The sequence below is a fragment of the Elephas maximus genome, chromosome 8 (assembly GCF_024166365.1).
Source record: "Elephas maximus indicus isolate mEleMax1 chromosome 8, mEleMax1 primary haplotype, whole genome shotgun sequence".
Taxonomy (NCBI): domain Eukaryota; kingdom Metazoa; phylum Chordata; class Mammalia; order Proboscidea; family Elephantidae; genus Elephas; species Elephas maximus.
The window spans coordinates 96,513,475-96,528,720 of NC_064826.1; the positions used below are offsets into that span (position 1 = coordinate 96,513,475).

The window sequence follows — 15,246 nt, forward strand, 5'->3', positions numbered from 1 at the left end:
AGTGCTCTCACGTGTATCACCTCAGTTACTTACTACAAGAAGCCATATGAGGAAGGTGTAATTCTTTTTTTAAACTAAGAAAACTGTGGCTCAGAGATATAATACATCTGCCAAATTTTGAAGTTTATTACTTTATTATTATTAAAAAGGCAAGGAGCAAAGAAAAAAGGGGAAAATTATATCTAAGACGAACCATAACTAAAATCATAAATGGCATCTGCAGGAAGTAGGATAGAGGTGGGGGTGGGAACTAAAAGGTGGGGGAATGTGCTTAAGAATTCTAAAACACATTCTCTTGTTGGGGAAAATGTATTTTGAAAGGGAGAATATGGTAGCCCATACCCTTATCCGCAGTTTCCCTTTCCCTGGTTTCAGTTATCCACAGTCAACTGTGGTTTGAAAATGTCAAATGGGTACTCAGCGTGATGCAATCTCATGCCGTCCTGCTCCATCATCCCCATTAACTTTTATTTCAGTATACTGTTATAACTGTTCTATTTTAGTATTAGTTATTGTTGTTAATCTCTTACTGTGCCTAATTTATAAATTAAACTTTGTCACAGGTATGATGTATAGGACAAATCACATATACATAAAGTTCGATACCATCTGAGGTTTCAGGCATCCACAGGAGGTCTTGGAATGTATTCCCTGTGGATAATGGGGGACTACTGTATACAACTTCTTAAATAATTTAAAAACACAACCCAAAGAAAATTAAAAAAAAAAATCTAAAAAGAAAAAGTTGAAAAAAAAATTTAAATGGTAAAAAATAAGTCCCAATATAATAATAATTACTATTTACTTAAAGAGCTTAAATTCACTAAAGAACAGATACTCAAATTGGATTCAAGGGATGAAAATCTAGTATTATGCTGCCTCTGGGAGTGCAAATGGTTAAGCACTCAACTACTAACTGAAAGACCAGCAGTGTGAACCACCCAGAGGGGCCTTGGAAGTCAGCCCTGGCAATCTGCTTCTGAAAGGTCACAGCCTTGAAAATCCTAAGGAGTGCAGTTCTACTCTGCACACATGGGGTCACCATGAGTTCGGAATCAACTCGATGGCAACTGGTTTGATTTTGGTTTTTAACTATAGGCTGTCTCCCAGAGACGCACTTCAGATTTACTAACACAAATAACTTGAAAGTAAAAGGATGGAAAAAGTATACCATGCAAACCATAATCATAAGAGCTGAGATATATATTAATATCAGACAACAGGGACTTTATGACAAGAAACATTACCAGAAACAAGGAGGAAACGTCATAACGACAAAGGGTCAATTCATAAAGAAGATGTAACAATTATAAATATATACACACCTAACACCAGGGAAACCCCGGTGGCACAGTGGTTAAGAGCTAAGCTCCAAAATAAATGAAGCAAAACGTGACGGAATTAAAAAGAAAAACAGACAATTCAACAATTATAGTTAGGAATTTTAATATCTTTTCTTGATAATTGATAGAACTACAGAAAAATTCAGTAAGAGTACAGGAGCCTTAGAAAACACTATCGACCAATTTGATTTAAATGACATTTATAGAACAGTAGAAAAAACTTTTTTTTCAAACACACATGAAACACTCTTTAGGCTAGACGATATGGTAAAAAAAAACTCTGTGCCGTCGAGTCAATACCATGGTAGGCTATGAAAAGTTCTTAATAAATTTAAAAATATTAAAGTATGTTCTCCAAACACAATAGTCAAATTAGAAATCAAAAACAGAAAGAAATCTGGGCAATATCCAGATATCTGGAAATTAAACAGCATTCATCTAAACAACGCTTGGGTTAAAAAAGAATTACAGGGCAATTAGAAAATATTTGGAACTGAGTAAAAACTAAAACAAAATGTAACAAAAACTGATGAGAAGCAGCCAAAGCAGTGATGAGAGAGAAATGCAGAACTTTAAACAACTGTATTAGAAAAGTCCCAAAGCAGTAATCTAAGATTTCACCTTAAGAACTAGAAAAAGAAGAGCCCATTATCTTAAATGTTACTGAGAAAGCAACTGGTTTTCAAAGTGGCTTTTTAAAGTCCCCAGAATTCACTGCTAATAGAATTACACATAAGTAAAATTTGCGAAGTGGAAATATTTCAGCCATAGTTTCTGGCACATCAGGCTTCTACCCAAGAGGAGTGTTGAAAGGGGCAGGGATGGGAAATGAGGGGTGTACTGAGGACGGGGTGGGGGTGGGTAGAAATGCTTCTCAGGACTTGGGTGGCCTTGCCATTCTCTTCCTTTGACCAATGTCAAAATTAAGAGTTTATGAGCTAATGTCCTTGGATCAATGTTACAAATTTCTACAAATATTAAAATTACAACTAAATTAATTCTAATTGGGATGTAATTGTTTCTGTAGCACTTTTGATGGCCCTGGTATAACATGAGGCTGTGATAAGAATGACAGTGGTCACTTAAAGCTAATCGATACCCTAACTGGTTTGTCTTCCCCAGTGAGAAAATGGGTTCCATAAACCTGGGACTTAGGATATTTCTCTTTTCTTCCTGCTCACTCTCATTCTCAACGACTCAAACACCTTTCAGATCTCATCTTAACAGTCACTTCCAAAAGCCTTCCTTGGCTTTCCTGTGTATTCCTGTGGCACCCCGAGACCTCTGCCAAAAACACGTTCTGCCAGATCCTGGGTCAGGTGACCCCATTCCTAGTGTCCTCACTTGTCCAAATTGTTTCAGGGTGCGGCTGCCTCTGTTCCCCTGGGTGTGTCTTCCTTCACAGTTACGTACCATTCTTCAGGCTGAACCATGTCTTGCCTTATGCTGCCTTCCTCGTTGCCCCCAGGCCCCTAAGCTCCCCTATTCCCAGTATTTTCGATCTATGGTTGGTTGAATCTGCAGATACGGAGGGCCGATTGTATTTAATTTTATCACAGCCTTCATTATATCGTATGATAATGGCTAGAAATTGTTCCTATCTCCCCCTAAGACCCCCATCTTGCTCAGCTTTATATCTCTAGCATGCATTCCATTGCCAGGCATATAGCAGGTACATACTGAATGGATGCACAAATAAAAACATTTTAGACTCTTAACAAATAAACTCTCTTAAGTCTCTCCAGTGGTTGTAGGCCAACCATGTAACGGCCCAATTTATTTCAATCTCTTCTTTAAGCAAAAAATTCCCTTGTTCATATGAAGTCCTATATACATGTCCAGTATGTAAGAGATTACAGCAAAGCTGCTCTGGGTGAAAGAGGAGCTAACAGTGGGTAGGGGAGTAGACAGACCCCATGTAAGAGTCCTTGGAAGTCCCAGGACTTTACAGAATCCAGCTGCAAAACCACAGCTTTAATCTATTACAGTATTAGGAAAATTAGCCAATAAAAATACATTACAGGAAAAAATACGTGGTTTACTCTTTTCATGTTGGTTGTATTGCTTTGTTTTTTAATTAAACCTTTGACAGCCTCCTGACTTAGGATGTATTGATTAAACAATTAAAATAGGCAAAGCAACTAAAGATACGAAGAATCATTAAAGTTACAGATCAAAATCCTCATTTTCTTTCACACCTAACTACCAAAAAAAGGAAAAAACCAAAAAAACAAAAATCTCTGAATAAGAACAACTTGGATTAAACTGGCAAAAACTGAAGCCTTTTTGAAATTCTTATTACCTATAAAGGCTTATAAATAAACCCTATTAAAGATTAAACAGGAAACCGGGGGGATAATGGGATTACAATATGATCTGCAGTTTAAGAGGCTCTCAAGATGACATCTTTTTCTTTCTCAAAAGTGAATTATAAAGAGGTTAGATAAAAATGGTTGTCTAGACTAAAATTTGAGCTTAATCTCTACAGTTTTCTTGCTTTAAATTTTTTAAATTTTGTGACACAGAAGGGTAAACAAAAAAATTGTGACAAGAAATTAGTTTTAGAGAACAGTGACTATACCCATTGTCACATTTACTTTATAGATAAAATAATAGGTGGACAAACTTCATCCTGGAAACCACTAAAAAACCCACTGCCGTCATCCTGGAAGCTGGCTCAAATACAGGTACTTCAAGGACTCAAATAACTCATTCTTCCCTGTCTGATTCTTTATCAGATCTTTCAACTCTAAGCAAAAATGCACTTACATCATCTGTAATGCCAAAGATTTTAGATGTCAAATACTTGAGTATGACAGTTCCAAATAACCAAAAACATCCTTGAATAATCTGCAAAAGAAAAAAAAACAAAACAAAAATAACTTGGAATTTCTATTACTTGAGCCATCTCATGGACTTAGCCTAGGAGGAAAAAAAAAATAAATGCTTTAATCACGCATGAAATAAATATATTCAAGAGAAAGTGCTAAAAATGCATCTTAGATTAAAATAAAGAATGTTGCTCCAACGTTAAGGAGCAATAGCCAAAAATAAAAATACATACATATAATCTTATTGTCAAATTAATATATATTTATAGAAGATTTATACAGCAATTGCAGTTAAATCCCTCTTTTACTAACAGTTTCTTACCCATACACTGCTCAGAAGAAACATAAGTAATAAAATAAATAAAACTGGGATTTTTTAACTACACACCGAATATTAATCTTAACTTGCTGCATGAAAAGGGCAATTTGACACATTGAAATTGAGCCTTAATATATCATAAAACTGTTAGATCCCCTGCAGTACATAGATCATTTTCTTAAAAGTAAAATATTGAAACCATTGATATATTTTAAAGAAGGAAAACTTAGGTACTAAAATAGATGGATTCTTACCCATAAACTAAGTTCAGATACGTTTATTTTCAGCAAACGTGGTTTCATTGCCAATACAGCCTTTATAAAGAAAATAACAGAGAATACAGTTAATACTTTCAGACATAAATTCAAGTACTAAAAAATACTTTAAATAATAAGACTCTCAGGAATCTAAAACTCAGCACACTGTTGATTTTCCATGAAGCATCAAGGCTAATTTCTATGCTCAGTGATTTCTACAAATAGCCCTATTATATTCAGAGTAGAATACGTCAGTGAGTAATTTTTTAAAGTTGAAAATAGAATCATCATATATAAATTTCTGACAAATTTTACATATCTGATTTTTAGCTAAGAAATCAATTAGAGAGCTTTCAGTCAGGCATAAGATTTTCCTTAAGCTAAAAATATTGACTCTTAGAATAAAACTACAAATGACATTTTAATGGATCAACTAAATACTTCCCTCTATGAAATCACAGATTTCAAGGTGCATTACCTATAGGGATCCAAATCAACTTCAAAGTTGGCGAAAATACGGTTGGAGACCAAAACACAAATACCTGAACCCAAATAAATGTTGTCAGAAGTTTCTGAACATCTGAAAACATAAATGAGCTATGATTCAGGTTTCATTGTCATAACTATAAATACATACAAATGTATGTTTATAATTGTGCATAAAGGTGTTGTATTCTGTAACTATTGGCATCATTTTTATACACCAAAATATATGAAACATATATAAATATGTTTAATTCATACTTAAGACATATTAGGAGCCCTGGGGGCACAGTGGTTAAGAGCTCAGCTGCTAACCAAAAGGTTGGCAGTTGGAATCCGTCAGCCGCTCCTTGGAAACCCTATGGGGCAGTTCTGTTCTGTCCCATAGGGTTGCTATGTGTCGGAATCTACTCAATTGCAACAGGTTTTTTTTGTTTGTTTGTTTAGAGCAGTATGCAATCAAGGGCTGTTTATTTTCTCTTACTGAGGCATGACCTTCCAGAAATATCATAATGAATTCCAAACAAGTACAATTTTCTCTTTGGTGAAAATGGGAATGAAGACAATAAATATCTTTACTGTTGACATATTCTTGGGAAATGGGTTATTAAATAAATACTATTTGTATAATGGGACAAAGAAACTGGCAATCCCAAATTTGCTAATGGGTTCCAGAAATCAAGAAAGCCAAAATGATCTGAGTAACTTAAATGATTATTCAAGAAGTAGAACACATTTCAATTAGGACAGTGCAGGATGCCTCTTTCTTCAGAAAGCTGGCCTACACAAAAGCACATGCAGTTTAGATATAAGGAATTATTTCTAACCCCTTTAATTGTAACAATAAATACCACCGAAAAAAGGCAAAATCATCTCAAGAAGTCTTCAAATTTAGGAGGGTTTTTATATCTGGGACGTCATCCTGCTAAAAGTGGCAGAAAGAGTGAGATGACCTTGCAGCATTTGTTCCAATTCTATAAGGCAATTTCTCCATAATGGAACTCTGTTCTTGGTAGTGATTTAGCAAAATGTAGCTGAATTTATCACCTGCCTTAACCTATCTCAATATTCCATAATAAAAATACAGGCATGGAAAAAAAAACTAAACAGTCACAGTCTCTGACCATGGCAGAGCAAAGAGAAGGGGCCACTGTGAGATATCAGAGTTGGAAAAGGCAATCAAGAGAGTGGAGTAGCAATAGGATAAAAACTGGAGAGATGAAAAGCGGGGAGGGAAGAAGAGAGCATAGAGGCATTCTTAAAATGAACTCTGGGACCAAAACTTAGGTGACCAAAAAGATAAGGAAAGTTAAAAGACAGGACATGGTGAGGAAAAATACAATGCTTTTTAATTTGTGGTTGCATTTGTTCCCTGTTTTGGAAGGGAGCACATGCAATACTCTGTCACATATAGAAGTATTCAGTAAGACACTCTAGACGGTTCCTGTAGGAAATTTCCCCAGGCAACCCATACCCGTGACAAAGAACTATTAGTTTCAAAAACAGTCCTGTGTTTGAGGAACACTCACCCAAATAATGACCAAAGAGGAAGCATAATATGAAGTTAATAACATTGAGTTTCCAAACATCAAAACAAAACAAAGTGCAAGAGAAATCTGGAAAAATCCAAGAAAAATATAATTAATGCACATAAAACAAACAAAAGTCACATTTTTATTATGAAAATGCCACATGCCCATTATAAACAAAATTCAAATAGTACAAAAGGGAATATACGGTGAACACTGAGCTCCTTTTCCTCTGACACCTTTAATCTCCAGAGGTAACCACCATCAACCGCTTCCTGCGCAACCCTCCAGGAAGCAACATCCATAAATTTCAGTTTTCTGTATTTTAAAAAGCACAAATAGAAAACTATCACATAAGTTACACTATTTCTTGCTTTATTCTCAATAATATGTCCCAGAGAGCTTTCCATATCAGGCCAAACTAATCTAACTCTTTTCGTTTAATAACTGGACCATAATTTATTTAACTGGTCCCCTGCCTAGTGCTAGACACGTAAGTGGTCTCTGGTTTGGTTTTTTGTTTTGTTTGTTTTTCCTCCTACGAACATTGCTATGATAAGCATCCTTAGTATGTACATCTTATGTACATGCTGGAGGCTCAGAGTGGTGCAAATGGTTCAGGCAGTCGGCTGCTAACCGATAGGCTGAAGATGTGAGGTGCCATGGAAGAAAGTCCTGATGACCTACTTCTAAAAATCAGCCATGGAAAACCCTATGGAACACAGTTCTACTGTGACACACTCGAGGTCACCGTGAGCTGGAGTTGGCTCAATGGCAACTGGTTTTAGGTACGTGTCAACACATTTATGGATAAATTACAAGCAGTGAAATTAATGGACCGAAGGGTACATACTTTTTAAAATTTGAAAAAAATACTGACAAATTAGAAAAAGATTGTACCAGTTTACTCTCCCACCAACAGGGCAGATGAGAGTTCCTTTTGGCTCATACACTCATGAATTATTCTTTTAAGTATCTGTCAATCTAACAGGAAAAAAAGTTACCTCATTGTTTCAGTTTTTCATTATTTTCATAGTGGGTGAGACTCAGCTTCCTTTATATATTTGCTAATACGCTGTTTTGTGTATGTGTGTCTGAATTGCCTATCCCTACCACTGACCACTTGTCCACTGGGGTTTGCTACTTTTCTTAGGAGCACATTATATATTACAGAACCTAGCTTCTCGTCAGGCAAATGTAAATATTTTTCCCAGTTCATTATCTTTGTTCATAGTATTTCTGCGTTGTTTTTTAATTTTTATTGTTACTTCTATGTCAGTCAAATTTATCATTCTTTACTTTTAGGTCTTTAGGGATTAGCTCCATGATTAAAAAGACTCCAAAAATAAAATAATCCACATTCTCTTGTAGAAGCTTTATTTTTGATCTATATATACAAATTTCCATATGAATTTTGGAACCCATTTGTAAAGTTTCAAAAAACTGGCATTTTTATTAAAATTACATTTTATTTGTAATGTGTACCTCATTACATTTAAAAAATTGCATCTGTACAATATCAAATCTTTAGATCCAAAAGCAAAACACATTATTTGCAATTCTTTAAGCCTTATTTTACATACATTAGCTAAGTTCCAAAATTTTCTTCATACACATCCTGCATATTTCTTTAGTTTATTTCGAAGCATATTATTTCTCTTGCTATTGTATCAGGAACATTTTTTTCATAGTATTTTCTAACTGATTATTGTATATAAACCAAAACCCAAACCCACTGCCACTGAGTTGATTCCACCTCTTAGTAACTCTACAGGACAGAGCAGAACTGCCCAATAAAAAGCAAAGATGTCATCTAAGGTGCACCTGACCCAAGCCATGGTGTTTTTAATCACCTCATATGCATTGCAAAAGCTGGACAATGAATAAGGAAGACTAAAGAAGAACTGACACCTTTAAAATGTGGTGTTGGTGAAGAATATTGAATATACCATGGACTTCCAAGAATAAATCTGTCTTGGAAGAAATACAACCAGAAAGCTCCTTAAGACCAAAACTGGCGAGACTACATCTCACATAGTTTGGACATGTTATCAGAAGGGATCAGTCCCTGGAGAAGGACATCATGTTTGGCAGAGGGTCAGCGAAAAAGAGGAAGACCCTCAATGAGATGGACTGGACACAGTGGCTGCAACAAAAGGGCTCAAGCCTAGTAACAATTGTGAGGATGGCACAGGACTGGGCAGTGTTTCGTTCTGTTGTACACAGGGTTGCTATGAATTAGAACCAACTCGATGGCACTTAATGAAAACAACAACATAGGGTTTCCAGGAATCAGCTGGTGGATTCAAACTTCCAACCTTTTGGTTTGTATATAGAAAAGTTACATTTACTATGTATAAGCGAATACACTTTTTATTACTTCTAACAGTATTCAGTTTATTAATTTGGGTTTTTTGGGTATCCAAAATCGTATTACTCGCAAACAATACTTTTACATCTTCTCTATTTAAAAAAAATTTTTTTAATCAATTAGTTAATATTTCTGTAACAATGTTAAGTATTGTGGCAATATGCATATTTGTCATGTTTCTGGCATTAGTGGAAACAGTTCTATTGATTCATCATTCTGTGTGGTATCTTTAGTTTGAGAACTGCATATGTGTGTATAAATTTACACACATCAATAAAATATCCATATATTTTTAAGGTTTTAACAATAGGAATGGATGTTGAGTCTTACCAAATGCCTTTATAGCATCAAAGGAAATGACTACGCTGCTGATTTTTTTTTTTAACCTACTAATATGAAGAATGAAACCCTGGTGGCAGAGTGGTTAAGTGCCATGGCTGCTAACCAAAAGGTCGGCAGTTCGAATTCACCAGGCGCTCCTTGGAAACCCTGTGGGGCAGCCGTACTCTGTCATGAGTACAGTCAATCAGAATTGACGTGATGGCAGTGGGGCTGGGGAATATGAAGAAGTATATCAACAGAATTCCTAATCTCAAGTGAAGAAGCCCTGGTGGCACAATGGTTCAGCACTCGGCTGCTAACCAAAAGGTCGGTGGTCTGAACCCACCAGCGGCTCCATGGGAGAAAAGACTTGGCAATCTGCTCCCATAAAGATTAGAAAAAAACTAGAAAACCCTTCGGGGTAGTTCTACTTTGTTCCATAGGGTCACTTTGAGTTGGAATCAACTCAACAGCACCCACCAACAATGTTAAATCATTCTTGCATTCCTGGAATGAACTTAATTTGTCATGGCATATTATTCTCATGTTAGCTTTTAAATTTCACTAAATGGATAAGTAACTGAAGCCTCAAATCTTTACAAAAATAGTGTCCATAGTGCTAAAATTTTAGACTAACTCTAAAATTTTCCTAATCTCCTTGGGCAAACATTAGAACACCCCCAGCACACCCCCAGCTCAGAGCACCTGTGTATGCTGTTTCCTTTAGCCGAACGGCTGGCTCCCTGCTCTCTCGCATCTCTTTATTCCAATGTCATCTTCTCAGCGAGGGCTTCCCTCATCACTCCAGTTTACACTGCAACCTCTGCTACGTACTCAACAAATCCTATCCTCCTTGTCTGCTTTATTTTTCTTAATAGTACTTACTACCATCTAACATACTCTGTATTTTACATTTTTAGTTTATTTCTGTCTATATACACTAGAATATAAGGGCCATGAAAGGGCGGAAGAGACATTTTGCTTTTATCATTGCTATATCTTCAGCAACTCTAAAATGCTTAACAAATAATTGGTGCTCAAAACACTGGTGAATTTTAATTTAAAAAGGAAAAATTGAAAATTAATAAACTAAGAAAATTGAGAACTTTGGTACAGAATAAAGGAGGTTATTACAGATATTTTTCTTAGTATTTGTATTTTTTTTTAGTATCTATTTTTTGTAAGATTTCTTTAAAAAATAATATTGTGAATAACTTTATGTTAATGAATTTCAAAACTTAGATGAAATGGGAATATTTCTAGCAAAATAACAATTATCAAAAAATGACTCAAGGATAAGTCTCAACAGTCCTATTATCATTAAATAAAGTGGCTCAGTCATCTAAAATCTTTCCATAAGAAGAAAAACAGGCCTGTGTATATTTACAAGCAAGTTACACTGAACTTTCAGACAGTAGTCCTTCAGTCTTACACAAGATTTACCACTGAACATAAAAAGTAGGCACACATTCCAATCAATTCTAAGAGGCTAGAATAAATCTGATATTAAAATAAGTCAAGAATAAGAAAGGATAATTACTATACAATCCCATTTATAAACAGAGTTGCAAAAATCCTAAAAAACTAATGGCAAACTGAATCCAGCAACGTATAAAAATTGTGTTTAGCCCAGAAAAGCAAGGTTTCTTAATGTTGGAAAATCAGTTAATGTAATTGACCACAGTAACAGACTGAAGAAGGAAAAAGAGCACAAGATCATTTAAACAGAGGCAGAAAAGAATTTGATGAAACTTAGCATTTATTCATTTCTTTTAAAAAGTGCTCAAAGCATGATGTGGCCATGTTAAAAGGCACAGAAGCCAGCCTGAAGTAGCTGCTCAAATCTGGGACATTTCAAGCACCAAAATCAATAAAGAAAATAATGGATTATATTACATTGAATAAAACAGAAACCATAAGTCCCTCCAGAGATAGGCAGATAGACACACACACAGATAGAATATCTGATGAGGAATGGAATATTTACATAGTCTCAAAGTATCTCTATAAAATATTTACTAATTATAAAAGAAAAAAAAGAGCAACTTTACAGTGGAGACACAAGGCAGACACCACCTCAAATCAAGTGATCAAAGTCATCACAATCAATAAAGCGACAAGTAAAAAAATGTAAGCCTATCGGATACAATGCAATGAGAAGAACGCAGAATCACTTTTGTGGTATCTCTGCCGAAGATGGACAACTTGACTATCATCGTAAGGAAACATCAGACGAACCCAAGCTGAAAGTCATTCTACAAAATAGCTGGCCTGCAATCTTAAAGGTCAATGTTATGAAAGTCAAGGAAAAACTGAGGTAGTGCTTCTAGATTGAAAGAAACAAAAGAATCATGACAACTAAAAACAGTCTGCTTCTGGCCTGGTTCCTTTCCTATAAAAGGATATTTTTGAGATAGTGAAATCTGAGTACTGGACAGTACTATTGATCAATGCTAATTTTCTAATTTCAATGGTGGTCTTACAGTTATATTTATAGAAAATATAAACCATTCAGAGTGATGGTACATCAGGTCAGCAACTTATTCAGAAATGCTCAGGGAAAAAGATTTTTGTAGGATACTTGTAAAATGGTTGTGTAAGTTTGAGATTATTTCAAAATAAAAAAGCAAAATTAAACTTCTTCACAAACTAGGGATTTAAGAGGGAATCTCCTTCAATAAAGGCTTGCAAAAAATCTATAGCAACTCTAGAAACATGTTCTTTAAAATCCCATTGCCCATTATCAGGGTTCCTAAGCAATCCCATACTAGAGGTCCTACACAGCACACTAAGTTGAGGAGGAAGGAGTGTAGGTATTGGAAAGGAAGAAACAAATGCAGAGGCGGAGTTACTATTTAGAAAACCCACGGAATCTACAGAAAAAGTATTATAATAAGAGTTTAACAAGACTGCTAGAAATGAGACCACTATACAAAAGTCAATTGTATTCTATACACCAGCAACAAACAAATACTTAATTCACTAAAAATACTATTTATAAGAGCAAAAAAATATATATCTAGAAATAAAGCCAACAAATAATTTGGAAAACTTTTTTAAAAAAATTATAAAATTTTATTAAAAAATAAAATCTTTTAAGTTTTAGAAGAAAATCATGAAGAATATCTTTATGGCCTCTCAGTAAGGACTGAAAAGTACTATCATATAGGATGAGCTTTATAATGTTTACTAAGTTATTATTAATGTCTTTTCATTAAAAGCCACTATAAGGAAAGTGAGAACCAAGTCAATTTACAATACATAATTGGCAAAACCATATCTAAAATACATGAATCACTACGACTCAATTTTAAAAACAGACAAATTACACGAGAGAAGAATATGTAAAAGCCATGAACAAGCATGCCACAAAAAAGGAAGCACAAAGGGCCCGCCAATATACCAAAAGAAGTTCAGCTTTATTGAGACTAAGAGATAAGCAAAAATTAAGGTCACAAGACAACCACACTTTACACTCACCAGACTGATAAAATGAAAAAGGATGTAGAACAAGGTAAAACTGTTACACATGGCTGTTTGAAGCAGTCCAATCATTTTGTAAAAACAATTTGGTATTAAATTATGAAGTTGGACACGTACATAATTTTCCACCCAGCAAATCTACTACTAGATAAATACCCTCAAGAAATTCTTAATATATGTGCCCCAGGAAATAAGTGTAAGAATTTATAGTGTTATTCATAAAACAAGAAAAAGAGGAAATAACCTAAATGTCCTTCAATAAGAAAATGGACAAACTGTGCTATATTTATATAAACTTACTGATATCTTGCTAAGTACCAGATGCCTTATTAAGAGTCTTATATACATGGCTACATCTGAAACAAATAAAACACCATTACCATGTGCATATAAATGATCTTCTGTAATTTGCATATATCAATGTACCCCACAACATATACTGCAAACAATGATGCAATCTGAAATTTAAAAAGAAATTAAGTTAAAAATAAAAATTGTATATAAAACAAGCAGCTATAAAAATGAAGAAAATACTATTTCTATTGTCTCATATTAATTTTATATTTACATAGAAAGTGAGTTTTCATTTCATATACCAATTTATTACTGAACATGATCAACGTATTAATACAGCAAATATTGGTCATTTTTCTCTTCATGTATGGCACGCTCAATTAACTACGTGAACCATATATGTCAGGAGTTATCTAAAACAACAGTCACTGTAATGTAAGGTTGACTCTACTGTCAATTATAAACTGCCCCGCCCCATCAAAAACTGAAAACTTAATTATAATGTATAACAATTAATACACAATTAGGAAGGTACATTTAACTCAAAAATAATTATGTAATGCATGTGTGAGTGAAAATACATTAATTCATGCTTGTCAATCACTCTTTACAAGTATGTTTTGTTCTCATTCATTAATACAGGTATTCAAGCACTATATTGCAATCAAACTTCAAATTAGGAGAAGCACTTTCACCACAAAGGTGTTTTTAAACCTCAGTTTTGAAGAAAACTGTATATGTACTTAGCAAGAATTCTAATAGCGTTAGATAAATTAAAAGGTAAAATGATGACACGGTACTTCCTGATAAAATACAGAGGTATTAAGCCATACCTTGCCTCTCTATTCTTCCTCACGGACAAAGCAACTCAAATTAAATTCCATGCCTCACCTATAACATCACACTAAAGAGCTGAATACTTAAACATACATCTTAAACTCCATTTATCAAATTTTATTTTCAAGCAATCTACAACAAATTTTCCCATTAGTAAGAAAACAGTAAGATTTCCCTTTACCTAGGATTACCCATGGGGAACAACAGTGCATTGTATGAGGGTGATGGAAATCACACAATAACTTTGGGGAAGCATATGTTGCTATTATTGAACATAAACCCCACAGACAGGCATACCACCTCTTCCCTCCACCAAATCAAAAAAAACTAAACCCACTGCCATCTAGTTGATTCTGACTCATGGCATCCCTATTACCATCCCCCCAAAAAACAAAATGAAACAAAAAAATAGGCCATCCCCACTTACTGGAAGCAAGAAGAACTCTCCCTTTTCACCCCAAGGGCTAAGTAACTCACAGCACACCAAAAGGATAAAATGTTAAGAAGAAGATCTTAAAGATATTTAAACTAGAAACTGTAAAATGTCATCAAACTAAAGACAAAGGAGTCTAAGATAAGACCAAAGTAAGAAGTTAAGTACAAACAGAATCTATTTTTTAAAAACAGGAATAAAAGCAGCTTACCTACTGACATCTTGCTAAGTACCAGATACCATGTTAAGAGTCCTATATATATTACCACATCTAATCCTAACCATGACTCAATAAAATAAGGTTCTCTTATTTTCTCCATTTCATAAATGAGACAACTGAAGCTACGAAAAATTCAGTACTCTGTACAAGTCAAGAACCCAGTGAGCAAAGCTGGGACTCAAATTCAGGTCTGACTGCACTTCCAGAACAAGACATTTCAAAGAACATTAAAAAGCAACTCAAACTGCGTTATATGAATATAGCCAGCATAACAAAAACAGCACGCAAGATGGAAAAAAATGAACACATTCTCAATTTAGTCTCACTCTCAACAAGCTACTTGCCTTATATATCCGTATTTGAAAAGAGGGAAGAGCACAGGGAGAAATGATAGAAAAACTGCAGACTGGCAGGGGAGTTACACAATATATGAACTATTCAGCATTTTATCCTAGTATCTACAGTTTTATTTAAGAGAAACACTTAAAATTATGGCACCTGTCCTCTTTTAAGCACACTAACAAA

The 15,246-nt window shown here is 34.6% G+C and overlaps 1 protein-coding gene across 2 annotated transcripts in view; it reads right to left on the reverse strand.

Moving 5' to 3' along the window:
- The window catches only part of DPY19L1 (dpy-19 like C-mannosyltransferase 1), a 117,647-nt gene that overhangs the window by 37,214 nt on the left and 65,187 nt on the right, over positions 1–15,246 (reverse strand). For both annotated transcript variants that reach the window (XM_049893287.1, XM_049893286.1), the window contains exons 10-13: positions 13,318–13,395; positions 6,763–6,849; positions 4,748–4,807; positions 4,113–4,193 (exon numbers count right to left, since the gene is read on the reverse strand). In XM_049893287.1, coding sequence (XP_049749244.1) covers positions 4,113–4,193; positions 4,748–4,807; positions 6,763–6,849; positions 13,318–13,395 — 306 coding nt within the window. The remainder of the gene's footprint in view (positions 1–4,112; positions 4,194–4,747; positions 4,808–6,762; positions 6,850–13,317; positions 13,396–15,246) is intronic.